The sequence below is a fragment of the Typopeltis vanoorti genome, chromosome 19 (genome assembly GCF_054136105.1).
Source record: "Typopeltis vanoorti isolate ZY-2024b chromosome 19, IOZ_Tvanoo_1.0, whole genome shotgun sequence".
Lineage (NCBI taxonomy): Eukaryota > Metazoa > Arthropoda > Arachnida > Uropygi > Thelyphonidae > Typopeltis > Typopeltis vanoorti.
The window spans coordinates 64,926,152-64,941,394 of record NC_143567.1 but is presented as its reverse complement, the minus strand read 5'-3'; the positions used below and the strand labels follow the sequence as shown (position 1 = coordinate 64,941,394).

The 15,243-nt window shown below is 34.3% G+C and overlaps 1 protein-coding gene across 1 annotated transcript in view; it reads right to left on the bottom strand.

Annotated features, from left to right (window-relative positions):
* Positions 1–11,897, bottom strand: part of LOC150096197 (proto-oncogene tyrosine-protein kinase ROS-like) — a 115,702-nt gene extending 103,805 nt beyond the window's left edge. The window contains exon 1 of the mRNA XM_090409002.1: positions 11,784–11,897. Within this exon, the coding sequence (XP_090265128.1) occupies positions 11,784–11,897 (114 nt within the window). The remainder of the gene's footprint in view (positions 1–11,783) is intronic.
* Positions 11,898–15,243: the final 3,346 nt, after the last annotated feature.

Here is a 15,243-nt window from a genome sequence, read left to right as displayed (position 1 = left end):
ACATTCTTTTCTACGGCCAATGTCTCGCAGTCGTGTTAACAACACTTATCTATATAAGAAATTTTATGTTATCATTTGGCAGTTGAAAAAGGAATAACTACGAGTATATTATTTCAACTCCTGACAAGAACGACTTGAAGATATGAAACACATCCTGACAACGAAAGGAACTCCAATCACAATCATACAGTTATGGTCACTAGATTCAGAACGAAAACTGCAAACATTTCAAGAGAATATGAAGAAGAAAATTAATTACAAGGGAAACTTAAATGGCATCATGCTTACTACGTAACTTAAACAAGTCGAAACGTGTCTACCCACTTGGCGGTACTCATTGTTTAGTACCGTGAAGGAGTAAACATTAGCAACACTTTCTATTTAAGAGAACCTGTTGTCGTCAGATTTTTTTTTGTGAGTGTTTAGAAACCCATGATATTTATAAAATATTTTCCCAACGAAATGAAAGTGTTTGAATGAGCAGAACTGTTCATAAGTGGAACGCAGAGAATTCTTATCAAAAGATGCTCTTTTGAATAATCATGGCAATGTTGGACCTCATTCAGCTAACGTAGCTATTGAAACCCTTGAAAATTTAAATTGGGAACTAAATTTTTTTTATTTAACCTACAACCTAGACCTTTCCACAAGTGATTATCACCTGTCCAGAGGGGGTGGGGTGGGGAGGATTGTTCGAAGTAAAAAGAAGAAGTGATGTGTGCTTGGCTGCAGGAACAAATTGAAATTGTTCTCTCGGATGGATGAAGTACTACATGGATGAACTCGGATGAATGATCAGGTTTTTTTTTTTTTTTAACAAGTTCGGAAGAGCAAGCGGAGACTACGTTGAATGACATTAAATTTGTAATTTTCATCTTTCTAGTTTTAATTAAAATTACATGATTTTCTTTGATTTTCGAAATCAGTAAATATTATTTCATCATAATTTGTATTTCTGAATCAGCTGTCTTTTATTTACCACCATTAAAAAAAAAATGCATATTTTTCTGCTACTTTTAAAATTAAATGAAACTAGGTATAATAAGAATTAGGACATTATAAGTTAGTGTAATCAGTAGATGAAATCTATCTATCTACCTATATATATATATTAAAATATGCATAACAAAAACCTTAGGAAGTAGCAAAGAAAAGCAAGCTTTAACAACAATAAACTTAGAGAAGATATTTCCCCAAGACATTGCTGAATATCTTAAAGTCTTCAATATATGCTAAAATATAGGATTTTCTCTGTATACATTTATTCAACTCCCTTTATTAATGGTAAACAGTAGTGTCATGCATTTAGAATTTGCTGCATTTTTGAGTTCAGAATCTATTAGTTATTATTAAGGTAAAGAAAATTTTCATATCTTCTCTTTGGTCTTCTTTTAAGACAACGATTTTGCTTTATTGCAAGTATTTGGGATAACTAAATTATTATTCTGTAGATAAGGGATCGTTATAAAGGGACTAACGTTTCCGATAATTCGAGCATGGTATTACATTTATTAACACTTGTAATAACGACTTTTGAAAAACTCATCGGATATCCGATTCGTTTCCAACATAAACACAAGGAAGTAACGTCATGAAGTTGATCAAAGGTAGATAGGTAGATAAAAAAATATTTAAAAAATTTGATCCGGGAAGTTGCATCATTTCTATCTGGGGTCACTAATTCTATAGATTATATACCGCCGACAGACAAGCAGGATGCCCTACAACTTCTTGTTTTCAGACCTCCTCTATGCAATGGTTTTTTACACTAAACTGAGGAAGGGCATGACCTTTTACGCCTTTTTTTCATGTTGTATGAACCGTCCGATAGCCAAACTGTTCATGCTTGACGCTCATCAAACAACCACCCCCAGTTATCTGCACCTCCCTTCTCCTACCCCCAGCTCCTCCCTGTTGCAATACAAAGGTCTGATAGACGGTCTCTGTAATAAGGATGTACCATCTGCAACGACATGCACGGGAAGCTGACGACAATAACGGCATCCTGTTCTACCGTGCTGTGGCTTTTCGCTAGCGGGAAGTGATGTGGTTGTCGTTTCTATGGACTGAGATAGTAGGACTCAGATTCGCGAATGAGAATACAGGAGCATGATCCGTTGATCCGTCCGGTCACGCTCTGACAGCAGCATCCTCTTATCCAAGGGCAGAGTAATAAGTCCAGCATCCTGACTATGGTAGACTACTCGTCCTCTTCAACATGAAAAATCTAGTTTGTTTATCTTACAATACAGAGAAATTTCAGAGCTACCAAAATGTCTTATGTAACATAGTGATACAATGAAATAAGAAAATGATGGAAAATATTCTTATAACTGTTGTTTCCTGAATAACAACATCAAAATCAACGCTCTTAAAAAAAACATAAAGAAATAATAATACTATTTGAGGATTTCATTCGAAAAGAAAGAAACACAATATGCTGTGCATTATAACTAATTGAGCGTTGCGCATTTTGGGCTCAATATACTCTAACAATATTTGTTTATTTCTTTGCTATAATCGATTTTATCCCCTAGTGGCACTGCTATAAACTATTCATATTTATATTAAATGTTGAATTTCGTTTGATATATTTTGTTTATATCTAATTAAAACTTATTAAAATATTTATACGTACTGGTAGATAATCTTACTTGCATTATTTGCAAAGGTATATATCTATATTTTTCTTCAGTTTACAAAGAAGTGCATATGTAGCATCAACATAAATATCAGAAATTAATACAACATAAAAGTGAGCAGTAATTTAAATTTACTGATTATATTATTCAACCGCAGATACTATCAGTAATAGGCAGCCATCTCACTTCCTTTAGCGAGTTTCCATATAAAGCATCACATTTTATTATTATTTAATTTGTAAGTACCCAATTGTGATAATTAGCTACGGTTTTTTATTATAGGTAGTAGTATAAAGAAACCACGGAAACGAAACTGACTAAATAAAGTTTCACAGTCTAAATGTAATTTCAATGGTTATTTATTTATTTATTTATTTATTAGTAGTAGGTACTACTACTACTACTATATAGGAAATTCAAGGCGTCAGAAACTCATCGAGGAAGGGCCCTGAAAGGTTTAATTCTTGACATGGAATACGGAATTGCTATTCGTTTAAAATAAACTGTTTACAGAGTGGGCTCATTCACAGGCAGGGAGATTATGGGAGGAAGGGAGTATTGCAGTTTATATATACTAATGGCAGAAGTATTTGGAATAAGTGTGAAGAATTTTGGGCATTAGTTAGTACAATTTGGCCAAAATATATAGACATTAGTGAGATTTGGTTAACTAAGAATGATATAGTTATATGGATAGAATGTAAGGGATACAGTATTTTCAGGCAGGACAGAATGCTGGTGGGATTTTTGTAATGATAGACGAAGCGTTGAAGTCAAAACGGGTAGAAATGTCTCAATATGACAGGTATGCAGAGGGCAGTTCATTTCAGGCTATTTGGTGTGAGATAGAGATCAACAGGATGAAATATGCAATCGGTTGCCGCTATAATCCAGGAGGTATAAGGGAGAATGTAGATGGTATGCATTGGCAAATTAGCATGATGAGTGAAGGTCGAATGACTATTATGGGGAATTTTAACTATGGAGACGATCGGGAGAAGGAATGGTCAAAAGAAAGAAAGGAAACTGAGTTTATATAGTTGTTAAGAGATAACTACCTGAGACAGCACGAAATGGGAGGGAACAAGAGGTTCCAGAGTCTTAGATCTGGTCATAGTACCGCAAAACATATCAGTAACCAATTTAGTTACACTGTCTCGACTTGGGGAAAGCTATCATGTGGTCTGGACCTGGGAGATTGTAAGATGTGCTGAATATACTGTTAAGAAGGGGGTATATATGGAATTACAAGGCTGGTGATTATGAAAAGCTGAGAAGTTAGCTTTCATCAGTTCTATGGCATGAGAATTTGAAGGGGAGAGATGTTAATAGTGCGTGGGAGATTGTCAAAGAGTATTTAAAGAAAGCAGTATTATTAAGCAGGAGTTGCAGATAAAGAAACGGTTGTGGGTGAAGTATAAAAAAAGGTGATGAGCATACCCATGAGTAGTATAAGGTATAGGCAAGGAGGGTGACCTGTGTGATAAGGAAGGCCAAAGCTAATTATGAGAGGAAGCTAGCTGATGAGTCCAAAAGAAATTCTAATGAGTTCTTTCCCTATTATCAACACTTTAAAAAAGTGTTGATGGTAGGGAAATAGAGTCTTGAAATAGAAGAAATAGAGGTGCTTATTATATTACAGAACCTTAATGTTACATAAATTGGAGCAAATGGGAATGTATCCCATTCCAATTAGAGGGTGGCTGATGGACAAATATTAAATAGTTTATGGAGGAGAGTGGTGAATGTGTGGAATGCGTTACCAGAGGTGGTTGTGAATGTTTCGTCTGTTAACGAATTTAAGGAGAAGTATGATAAGTATTGTGTGAATAATGGTTAGTGTGTCGATGTCGGGTCTCCCGCGATGAGTCTTCTGACTCCATGGAGACTCTGTTATAATAATAATAGCGAAAGAAAATACCTGAATAAATCCCAGAAGATAATAAAATACTGTTATCTTTAATTAAATCTGTGTGGTATTTAAAATACTGCACAGATTTAATATTTATATATTCCTTGAAGACAGACGTGCAGTGTTGGTATTTAAATACCAACACTGCACGTTTGTCTTCGTTTTGTGTGTGTGTGTGTGTATGTACACACTCTGAATGCCTATATTTTAAAATGGATTCATTCTTGGGTTAGTTATTGGGTTCGCGATAGTTTTCGGAATTGCCATCTTTTTTGTTCTTACAAAATGAGAAAAACGCATACAATTCTCAAAGACAAATAAGACAAGCGGAAGCAGGTTATGAAAATCGCTGCAAGTTCACTATAATTCTGACAGGGAGAGAGTAAGGTTACATCTGCAGCTACAAGAATGAAGCAATATTAAAACTCTCAATATATACAATTTTCAGTATTAGTAATTCGATCTTTAAGTGGTTATTTTTCAGAACACGAAATTCGTTACTGTTGAAAAGTGCACAATTGGAATTTTTGATTTCATAACAAACGGATTTTCCCCGCTAATTATTTCCGTTAAGACCGGTCAATGGTGGACTAACCCAAGAGTTAGTCATAAAAATACCAACACTTCACGTTTGTATTCAAGGGATATAAAAAATATGAGGAGGTTTTTTCGTGTGTGTGTGTGTGTTCCAGAATTTGGGTTCTTTGCTTTCGCAACGAAAATGCGTGCTGATGGGAAAATTGTATCTTAAAGAAAATTATTCAGAGACAGAATTTTGCGGTGGCATTAGTAACTAAAAAAAAGGTAAGCTCCATTAAAGACGGTTTACGCTGCATTGCAGGATGTTGTGAATAGAGTTCCACTTGTTTCACTATGGTTGCTCTTTCGGTACCTATTGTAAAGGAAATGCCAGGAATGTTCGTTCACTCACTAAAACCAGTCTTAAAAAGGCTAGAGGAAGTAAGGTGTCGGCTTTCTTAGTAGTATGTGTGAATCACACCTGGTTTAGTACTACGGTATGGTCATTCAAGGTCGTTCAGTGAAAAGGAAAGTGTTTTTTTTTTTTTTCTTCTTTTTAAGAAGAAGAAACTACCCACACTTTCCTGGTTTTTCACTTCTCACCTTACTTTGACTAAAAAGGTAAGTTCCATTAAGGACGCACTTGTTTCATAAGACGGGTTTTAAGAACACTCCGCCATTTTTACACGTAAGCTTGAGATTTTTGAAGTGTTTCATATGAAGGTGTGAATTTACAAGTAGGTGCAAGGAGAGGGAGTAAAGGAGATTTATTTTGTATGCTTAAACTCACGATTTAGATGTGAATTAGTTAAATGAATTGATTAAATTTAAAAATTAAAATGAAACATTTTTGCGAATATCTCGAATACTTTTTTAAGAGGATCTAATTTGACATAAAAATACAACTTAAGCAATTCCTGTGAATCGATAGGTTGGCCTGTTTTTATGTAGTCAAGATGAACTTCGCGACGTCAACTCAGCATTGCACTTTCATCCCCTAATAATCTGCTTCCAGATTATTAGGGGATGAAAGTACAAAGTCGGTCGTAAAAAAAAGGAGCAAGTTACAGTAATGTTCATATGATTTGGCTATGGAGAAGTAATGTTCGCGTAATGCTCATATCGAACATATTGAATAAACTATGGAAGAGTTTTATTCTTCTCACTGATAGATAAAAAAAATAACAAAATTTGACACATTCCAGTGTCAACAACATTAATAATAGTTAAAGAATGTTTTATTAGTTATTGAGTATAATCTTAATTATTTTGCTATCAGAAATACTGTACTCTAAAATCATTCTTGCTTCTTTTACACTGTGTATTCTTTAATACATAATGACGTTTCTTTCACGAGTTCGGATATTCACGTAGCCTCTATTAATACGGTGTGTGTGTGTGTGTGTATTCATCCACATTATCATGATAAAGGGCAACAACCTGAGTTTTATAAGTATGTAATTGGTTCAAGAGTACTTGCGTGTTTCCCAATGGATAGCAACCGTTATTTTTATTTAACGGTGGCAGCAAATTCTAAGAAAGTACGCCTTTAATGAAAGCTTAGTGGTTGCATCTAACCCAATGCTCGCCGAGTATCTTGGGAAGAACGATAACAAGCCCTGCTAAATAACCAGTTGATCATTTCATATAATCCGGTGACGCATGTATAGCTGCTGACTAAAACGATTCTTGCAAGACAAACAATTTACGCTAAGCCTCGGAAGAGGTCATAGGGTGGAGCATGGCCTCAATTAGGTGAAATGGTATCATACAAAAATCTGTACTTTCATGACAGTATTTTCATATGGTCTATATATAAACTTTCATGAAAACAAGGATCGCAAGTATTGGTTGTAACTTCTTGCACCATCTCTCTCTCTCTCTCTCTCTCTCTGCTTCTATACATTGTCTTGAGCGACTTCACCACGTGAGCGCTGAAACTGCTGTTAAATTGTATTTAGAACAAGAAATTAATTTCTTCCAAAATGTAAATGTTTACTGTATTAAAAACCTTTTCATGTATTTTGAATATTTAAAATGTAAATAAAATACAGCAAAATCTTTGGTGAAGCATTTTATTTTTCACGAAATACTCTTTCATTCGAAATTTCACATAAATCAAACCTTCTGTTAATATTAAAATATTATCCTTTGTTTTAATATTGCTTTATTTTTTTTAAATTATCAATTTGAGAAATTGTTGGATTCCGAAAACATATAAATTAATGGAAACACCAAATGACATTAAATAAAGTTTCAAAGGAGATTACGTTGTTAAGTATAAATCGAAACTGTTTTAGCTATGAGAAACTGATGCCGAATTCGTATTCGAGAGTGTGTCCTGTCAAGAACCAGTATTATAATATGAAATGCAATTATGGTTTACTATTCCTTTCATATTTCAGTTAAATGCTGCCGGTATCCTACGCACATTTACATGCGCAACGGAAATCGAGTTTTTGGTTAATTTCCTGGCTAAAGCGGGTCAGAAGCTTAACCGTCTGTGTGGTTCTCATCCACCCAACCGTGGCTTCCACTCAGGCTGAACTCTCATCTGCACCTCCCTGCACTACCTGTGGGTTGACAGTGAAGCGGTGAGACATGACGATCGCCAGGAAGTTCATTATTTTTAAAGCTGTAAAGGAATGTTTGCTGTGAGCAAACGTATACGCAGACGTAGATTAGTCTCCTCTGCAAAACTCAATAGTTTGATCTAGATTTTCGAAACTTGTACTTGTTCACCATCTTAATATTCCTTCCACAGTGTTTTGCACGAACACTGATCGCAGAGTGCAAGTAAAGTGGCGTTTTCAGTGCTTGCATTGTTTTGAATTATAACCGAAGCAGCTAAGGCTACGAAGCCAGTGTATTATATCTATTAATTGCGTGTGTTCTTCTCTTTGGCCGATTTGCTGTTTTTTGTGTGAGATGAAAAACTCCGACTTTCGGAAGCAAAAACCCTTCCACCTCCTACGAGAGCGACTAACACATATTCAGTTGAAAAGCCTATATGAAGGTTCTATCCTGCGCGGAATTCAAATACATTTTTTTTTTTTTTTTACCATTCAAAGAGGCATCTTCATTATCGATTGGGCTACGAAGACCCAAGCATTTTCAATGCAGCAGTAAAGGATTATATTAAGAATTATTAAAACTCTTTAAACGGACTCGCCTTATATCCAAAATCCAAATATATGAACGATTTTCATTCTACTGCTGATATTGTTTTATTTTATTAAGTAAATGATGATAATTTGGTATTAACTGATCGATGTAGCATTAATTTTAAATATTTATTAGAAAAAAAAATGACAGCTTATATATACTAAATTTTCACTTTCTCTGGAAATCTAAAATTATACAGAGAATAATTATCCCCCCCCCCCACACACAATGAAATACCATATGTTGGTTTAGGTAACCAAGAAAAGTGAGCTTTGGTTGGTGTCATTCATAGGCAAATCGGCCAAGGTATGCAATTTTCAGACACAGAATGCAATTCATGAGCGGTGGATGATATATATCGGCCTAGTGTGTAGATGGATGATTGAGTAGCGTAGAAGGTGAGCTGTATAAAATGGTGCTATCCGCAATGAGTCCTTGGAAGTGTCATGTAATAATAATAATAATAAGTGAATAAATGAATGAATTAAGCGTTTTGGATATAAAATATTGCCATCTTTTGCTTATGAAAAAAAGAAATGAAAAGATTTATGTCACTGCTCGAAGTCGACTAATTAACTGAAATAAATAATTTTAAATATTTAATTTCTGGTAAGGAACCTTGAGGTGAGTTAGTCGGTCTCATATAGAAGCGGGAAGGTTTTTTCATTCTGCAAGCAGGAATATCGCCATTAACACATCTCCAAACATAATAAGCCTGTCCTTCAGGGATACATCAAAGTAATGACAACTTGCTACATGTCTGTAAAATTCTAACAACCAGGGGAACTTAATCCATGCTTGGATGGACGAGAGAGAGAGAGAGATTTTGGGAAGATTGTCGCACTATCTGCTGGAGTATTCAATAGAGCTGTTTTGTTGAAAATGAATGCAATTTAAAGATGATATATATATATATATATATATATATATATGGAGAGAGAGAGAGAGAGAGAGAGAATGTCACTAAAATTCAAAGCTGCAGCCTGGGTGATAAAACAAAGGCCACTTGGTTTCACTGGAATAATTAAACGAAAAACACAAATCGCGTGACTTTGATATCTAGAAAGTGAGAGAGTTGACGAATTTGGCAGAAGCATCAAAATCAATAGTTGAATCGAATTAAGAATCTCTCTCTTGATGTTTTATTTCTATTAGGAAGTATTGTGAAACAAGCGTTTGATTTTTCCTTTTGCACTGATTTTTCCATTAACACTGAAAAAAAAATTGAAAAGTTTTTTTTCAGTGTTATTTTCTTGAAGTAAGATGGAGGTGCAATAAAGTTAATAGTTCATATATAATTTACAACTCTGCTAACTGCATAGAGCTTTATCCTGGTTTGATCAGCTATTTTAAACAGCATTTTGTAAAGAAAAAAAAATGGTTGGTGACTCTAACTCTCCAAATCAGATCAGTTGCGGGCCCATTTCTTGTCTTGTAGATGTCTTCGGCCCATCTTTTTCACGATTTTTTTCCCATTATATATACATGGGTATTGTCATTTAACCAAACAATGAATGACGAATAGTGCTTTTAAAAAGTATATTTATTAGGAAATTAAATTATAATTTTAATGCCATTATAAAGGAAATGCTTCAAAAAAAAAAAAAATACTTCAGCTATCGTAGATACATCCTGTATTATACGTCTCTCTCCTACGTTGTTTAGTTTTTATTTCCTTCGAAACACTACTTGTCTTTCACAGTTTATTTCAGAAAGGAAAAAAGCTAAAGAATAAATTAATAAATGTTACACTTCCTTTTTGTGACCATACTGATTTGACATCTCCCACGATTAGGGCACAGTCGTTTTAATATAAACAGTTTTTTTTTTCTCCTCCTATAAGACATCCCGAACAAATTTTAATCAAAACTGATATATCCATGTCTTGAATGCTTTAAAATAATTATGGTGTTGAGCTCTACATCTAGAGCTGGGGGGGGGGAAGGGTTTCGTTATTTTTATTAAAAAACTACGATCTAAATATGTACCTAGCAAATGAGATAATGATGCCTGCGGAATATAGAAACCTGAAGATTTTTTTTTACAGATACTTACCGCGAATTCTAACAACAATAAAATATTATATTAATATAACACATGAAATTTGTCAAATGCAAATCGAGATCAAGTACTTACGATGATTCTCTCTCTATATATATGATCATTGAATAAGTGGATAAGTTCTATAAAAAATGACGTTTATATCAACAAGATCCTCTTGTAAAAAACAAGTGAGTTAATTCATTGTTTTGTTTGTTTGTTTTTCGGTGATAATAATATGCCTGCAGTTACATGTTACAACAAGAACTAACACTTTACATGTTTTTGTGAGATTTGATTCATAAATCTCACAAAAGTAATCAAAATAAAAAAAATAAATTCATCGGAAAGATTTCCAATAGCTGCCTTTGCAAAGTGACCTATATGTCGTTAGGAAGCGGATTGTGGCCTATCATTAGTTCTAAGTGTCATAATTAGGAAGAGTGGCAATTATATTTCTTCCCTGTTCCCCCCCCCACCACCACCACCTCTGTGGTATTACTTTATACAGACTAACCATGGCGATAGCGAATACATTTTATTCCGTAATTATCATATCTAATAGAGTGAATATAGAAGTTAGCGTTTTGATAAAAAAAAACATAATTGGATAATTGTTTTTACGATTTAATGTGTTTCTACCGACGAAAATACATTGTAATTTTACCTGGACTTTCTTTTGAATTAGTTCACATAGATCAGCAATACAGGACCATTACTTTCAATATTGTTGTGTACAATTTTTGAATTGTACCAACTGTCCTAATTTTTTTTTTTTTTCTCTTCTCATCTGTATGCGTATTGGGGACATTTTTAACCTCTCTGTAGTTATTTTTATTTCTGAAGGATAAAGTCATTTCTACATTATATTCAAATAGGCGAAGTAATTTTAGTGGCACCCAGCTTAAAAAGAAGTTTCGAATACCAAAGGAACCAACAGTTCAGAGTAACTCTTAATCAAAACACTAAAGGTGACAACAATACGTCCGTTTGATGATAGCACTTTTTTAAATACATATCAAGGCATGCTATGCTAGAGGTTACGTAAGTTTGGTACACTATCTATTACTTTTCTAAACTTCTTTTGAAGTTCATTAGTGCAAACATTAATCTGTCTATTTGAGATGGGAAAATTTATCCTTCTTCAAGTCAGTTTTAATACCGAACAAAACCTTTTCTCTTGTTTAATAATTAAATATTTAACTTAAAATTCCACGTATTGTTCTTTCATTTTTCTGTTTTATACGTTCATGGAAGTGTGACGATAACAGGAATAAATTAACCAACTTGTATTATTAGTGGTAAAATAGTTATGTTGTCATCGGCTACGTGTTCTTATTCATCCTTTTGAGTAATCTATTCTCCAGGGAGGGAATGTATTGCAGAGATGCTACATTTTGGGCGCTTGCGGCTCGCAGCTGTCCTGTTTTTTCGCGCACCCGAACCACGTTGTCCCAGCAAAGGAATTAAATTAAAACACAAGAAACGAAAGTAAGCAAACTTACCACTCTTGAAGCACATCCATCGTAACATATTTCCAGCACATCCAAAGTGGACACGCACCGAAACAAATTTAAGAAAACGAAGAAAACAGCAAAGAATTCGAGAATCCCTGTCATCGTGTACTTCCCTCTCGCGCCATGTTGTGACTATCCGCAGCTGAGCCGACGGAATTATGACGTCACAGAGAAACTTCTGCGATTGGCTGACTCATTTACAAAAGAATGGATGTGCTAACAAGGGTGTCAGCACTTTATTTTTTATGTTTTTTTTTCTTTTCTACTGAAATTCTTTTTTTTTTCTTTGTTAAGTGAAAATTTTGCTTAAGACGACCTTCATGCACTAACTCGTGTTTTATTAATGTATTTTATTCCCGTTATTTTAATCGCTCTAAAACACGCTTTTAGGAAGGAAATGCTAGTTAAGTGGTTTTGTAAGAAGCTGTTTATGTTCAAAGAAAGTTCCACAAATTATATTTCCAAATCGAAAAATGCGTCAAGTACATTAACAAAATATTAATTCGGGTCATATTTGAAATTCAGTATCTAAAATCCTTACAAAAAGTTCTCGTGTATTTTAGTTGCTGTTTCAGTCAGATCATTTGCAGTGGCACAAAACTGTAATCATATCTAAATTCATATTTCAATCACTACTCTTTAGCTGAACAAAATTTAATAAATTTTGATATGTGGGATGCCCACAAGAATATGTTTACGTGGTTCAATTTTGACTTCGTAAAGATCATCTGCATTTATACGAGGTCGGAAGCAGAAGGTCTAAGCAAAGGATACGAGGTCAGAATAATATATTTATGCATTATCTTATGTCCATCTGCCGATTTTGTGGAATGAAAAACAATGTCGTCGAGTATTAGACCAAGTAACTTACATCAGCTGGCAAGTCCTTATAAAGATTCATCGCATTCTAGACAGATTCGAACCCATATCTTTCCCAGCCAAAAAGAATCGTCATTACTGACCGGGTCATATTTATTGCCAATTAATAATAATAATAATAATAATCATAATAATAATAATATGCACTTGCGGACAGAAACCCTATGGTAGGGTTTAAATTTAAAGTCGTTTCGCTCAGACTATTATTGGGTTTCTCGCGCTGTAGACGGAATTCGAACCTAGGACTCTGTTACCGAATTAATTCCCTTGATGGTTGACCTAAAAAATGGTTAGTCATTCTATTCGTACTTTCAAGAAAAATTAACTCTCTAATTTTATGTACCGGATTTCAATGTGTTCATATGAACAGCTATATCCAGGTGGAAGTCAGCCGGCCTTCAACCAATTTCAGAACGAATACAATACAATACCCATATTATGCTGAGGTAGACGTTACACATGACAGGAAATGCATTGTGCTGTAATATGAAAAGCTTTAATTCCAGTAGTTTAAACGTTTTTAAAATTCTAATTCCAACGATTAGTATATGAGAAATTTAGAACAATTGCCAAAAAGATATACACCTGTTCTGGAATATGCAAAATTCAATTACCGTTGGAATGGCGCCGAGAGTCGTTCAAGTTCTCAGCATCATCACACTTAACTGCATGAACAGAAGCCGTACAGAAGTTATGTACTAGCAGATGGCGAATCACCCAAAAAAAGAAACTCATCAGAAGCCAGACGACCGAAGGTAAACAAAAGGTCGTCATTTATAAACGAAAACAAACAATAAGTTGTTTACTCTTTCCTATAGGGGGAAAGAGTAAAAAATGCATCCAGGTATCATGCGTAGGATAACGAAATAGTATATGAACTATGGCAAAGAATAAGAAGAATCTTTATTAATAACTACAATGGTTACGCATTGCTCGTGTCGTTTATTTATTTTATTTTATTTTTATATGACCTATGGAAGATCGTAAACCTATAAGATTACCTTTCACTCTAGTATTCTTTTTTTTTTTCTTTAATTCTTTAAATTTTGTTGTCATTGCCATTATCATCTTCATATTTCCCTTAATGTATTAGGCTTAATAGTTATCGCGGCCACTTGCTCTGGAGTTGGAAAATCGATTATTTTAAGATTAAAACTCTTATAATGGTTTCTCAAACTATCTACCTTCTACTTGAATACAGATTTCTATTAATCGTTATAATGCTTGCGCTGTTCCTTCTTCGACTGGTTCATCTACCATCTAAAATATTCACAAAATCCATGCTATAGTTGGACCCACGCCCTACTGCTTAGAGTGTGAAGACTCTCTTTCACTAATAGGCCAGTGAGACGGGCCATTTGTTCTGTGCTTTTTATCCTCATCATCAATGGATAGAAGGGATCTGTCTATATTTAATACAGAAAGCATCCCATCTGTTTTCATTATGGAGTTTGGGGCTGATGGTAGATATTGCTCATTCCACTAGAATGTGATATGTGATAATGTTATATACACGTATATAAATAATATTTTACAGGCGTTGAAAAAAAAAAAGTCCAGTAGTTATAGTCATTGTCGATACCAATAGAAGATGTATTAGTTGTTATAACAGTTTCCAACCTCATAGATTGTTCCTTGTTTTCTATGATCGGTTATAAAACACGAATGTAAATTTTTACTCTTGTTATCTAAAGAAAATGTAATGTTGGTTGTCAATGTTAATAGAGCTGTAAAAAAGTCATTGGACTCGGATCTTTCAGAGAAAGAGAGGACATTGCTACTTTATGCTTTTCACTCAAACTCTCCAGACACCAAGAACAAGACATACTTACTATATATGTAAGGGGACTATATGCTGGAAGATTTTATTGAAGAGAATCCTTCTGAAAACTAGATTGCTAAAACTGTAAAGGCCTTTTTAACTTTGACATTAAGTAATAAAAAAAATTCCTAATTTTCGAACAATAAATATTGTTCGAAAATTGTGAACGACATGGCTTCTTTGATACCTAATTAATACCCTGATTAGGGCAGTTAATCGTAACTGCAATATGCTTTATAGTTAATCTTTTATAGGTGTTTTTCTTGTGGATTTGTCTGATTTGCGGAATGAAAAAAATCCAAGTTTTTAGGAAAATTCTTCTCCTCCTGTATGAGATCGGGTAACTCACCTTCAATTAAGAAACGCCGATAAAGATTCTTTGTGTTCTGAAAGAGTTCAAATCCAGGTCTTTCTAACCAAAGAATATCATCGAAACTGACCGAGCCATGGAGGCTCTATAAATACATATATAACATATGAAATATATATATATATAAAATCCTCTAATTCCGTTTATTTCCCAAAGGGATTAGGAGGAGTTTCTCTAGCCCTAACTTTTTTTTCTTCCGAAGCCATGCCGTCAACCAATCTCTGTCCTTCAGCCATCACTGATAGCGAGCTCAAACTAAGAACTATTGACATCTCGTGCCCTAAAACCAAACTCGTATTATTGTCTGTAATAGTAGGAGTTCTAGTTGATTTTCTTGAGATGCAGGATCGAAACCAAAGTTATTGGAAGAGCAAAAC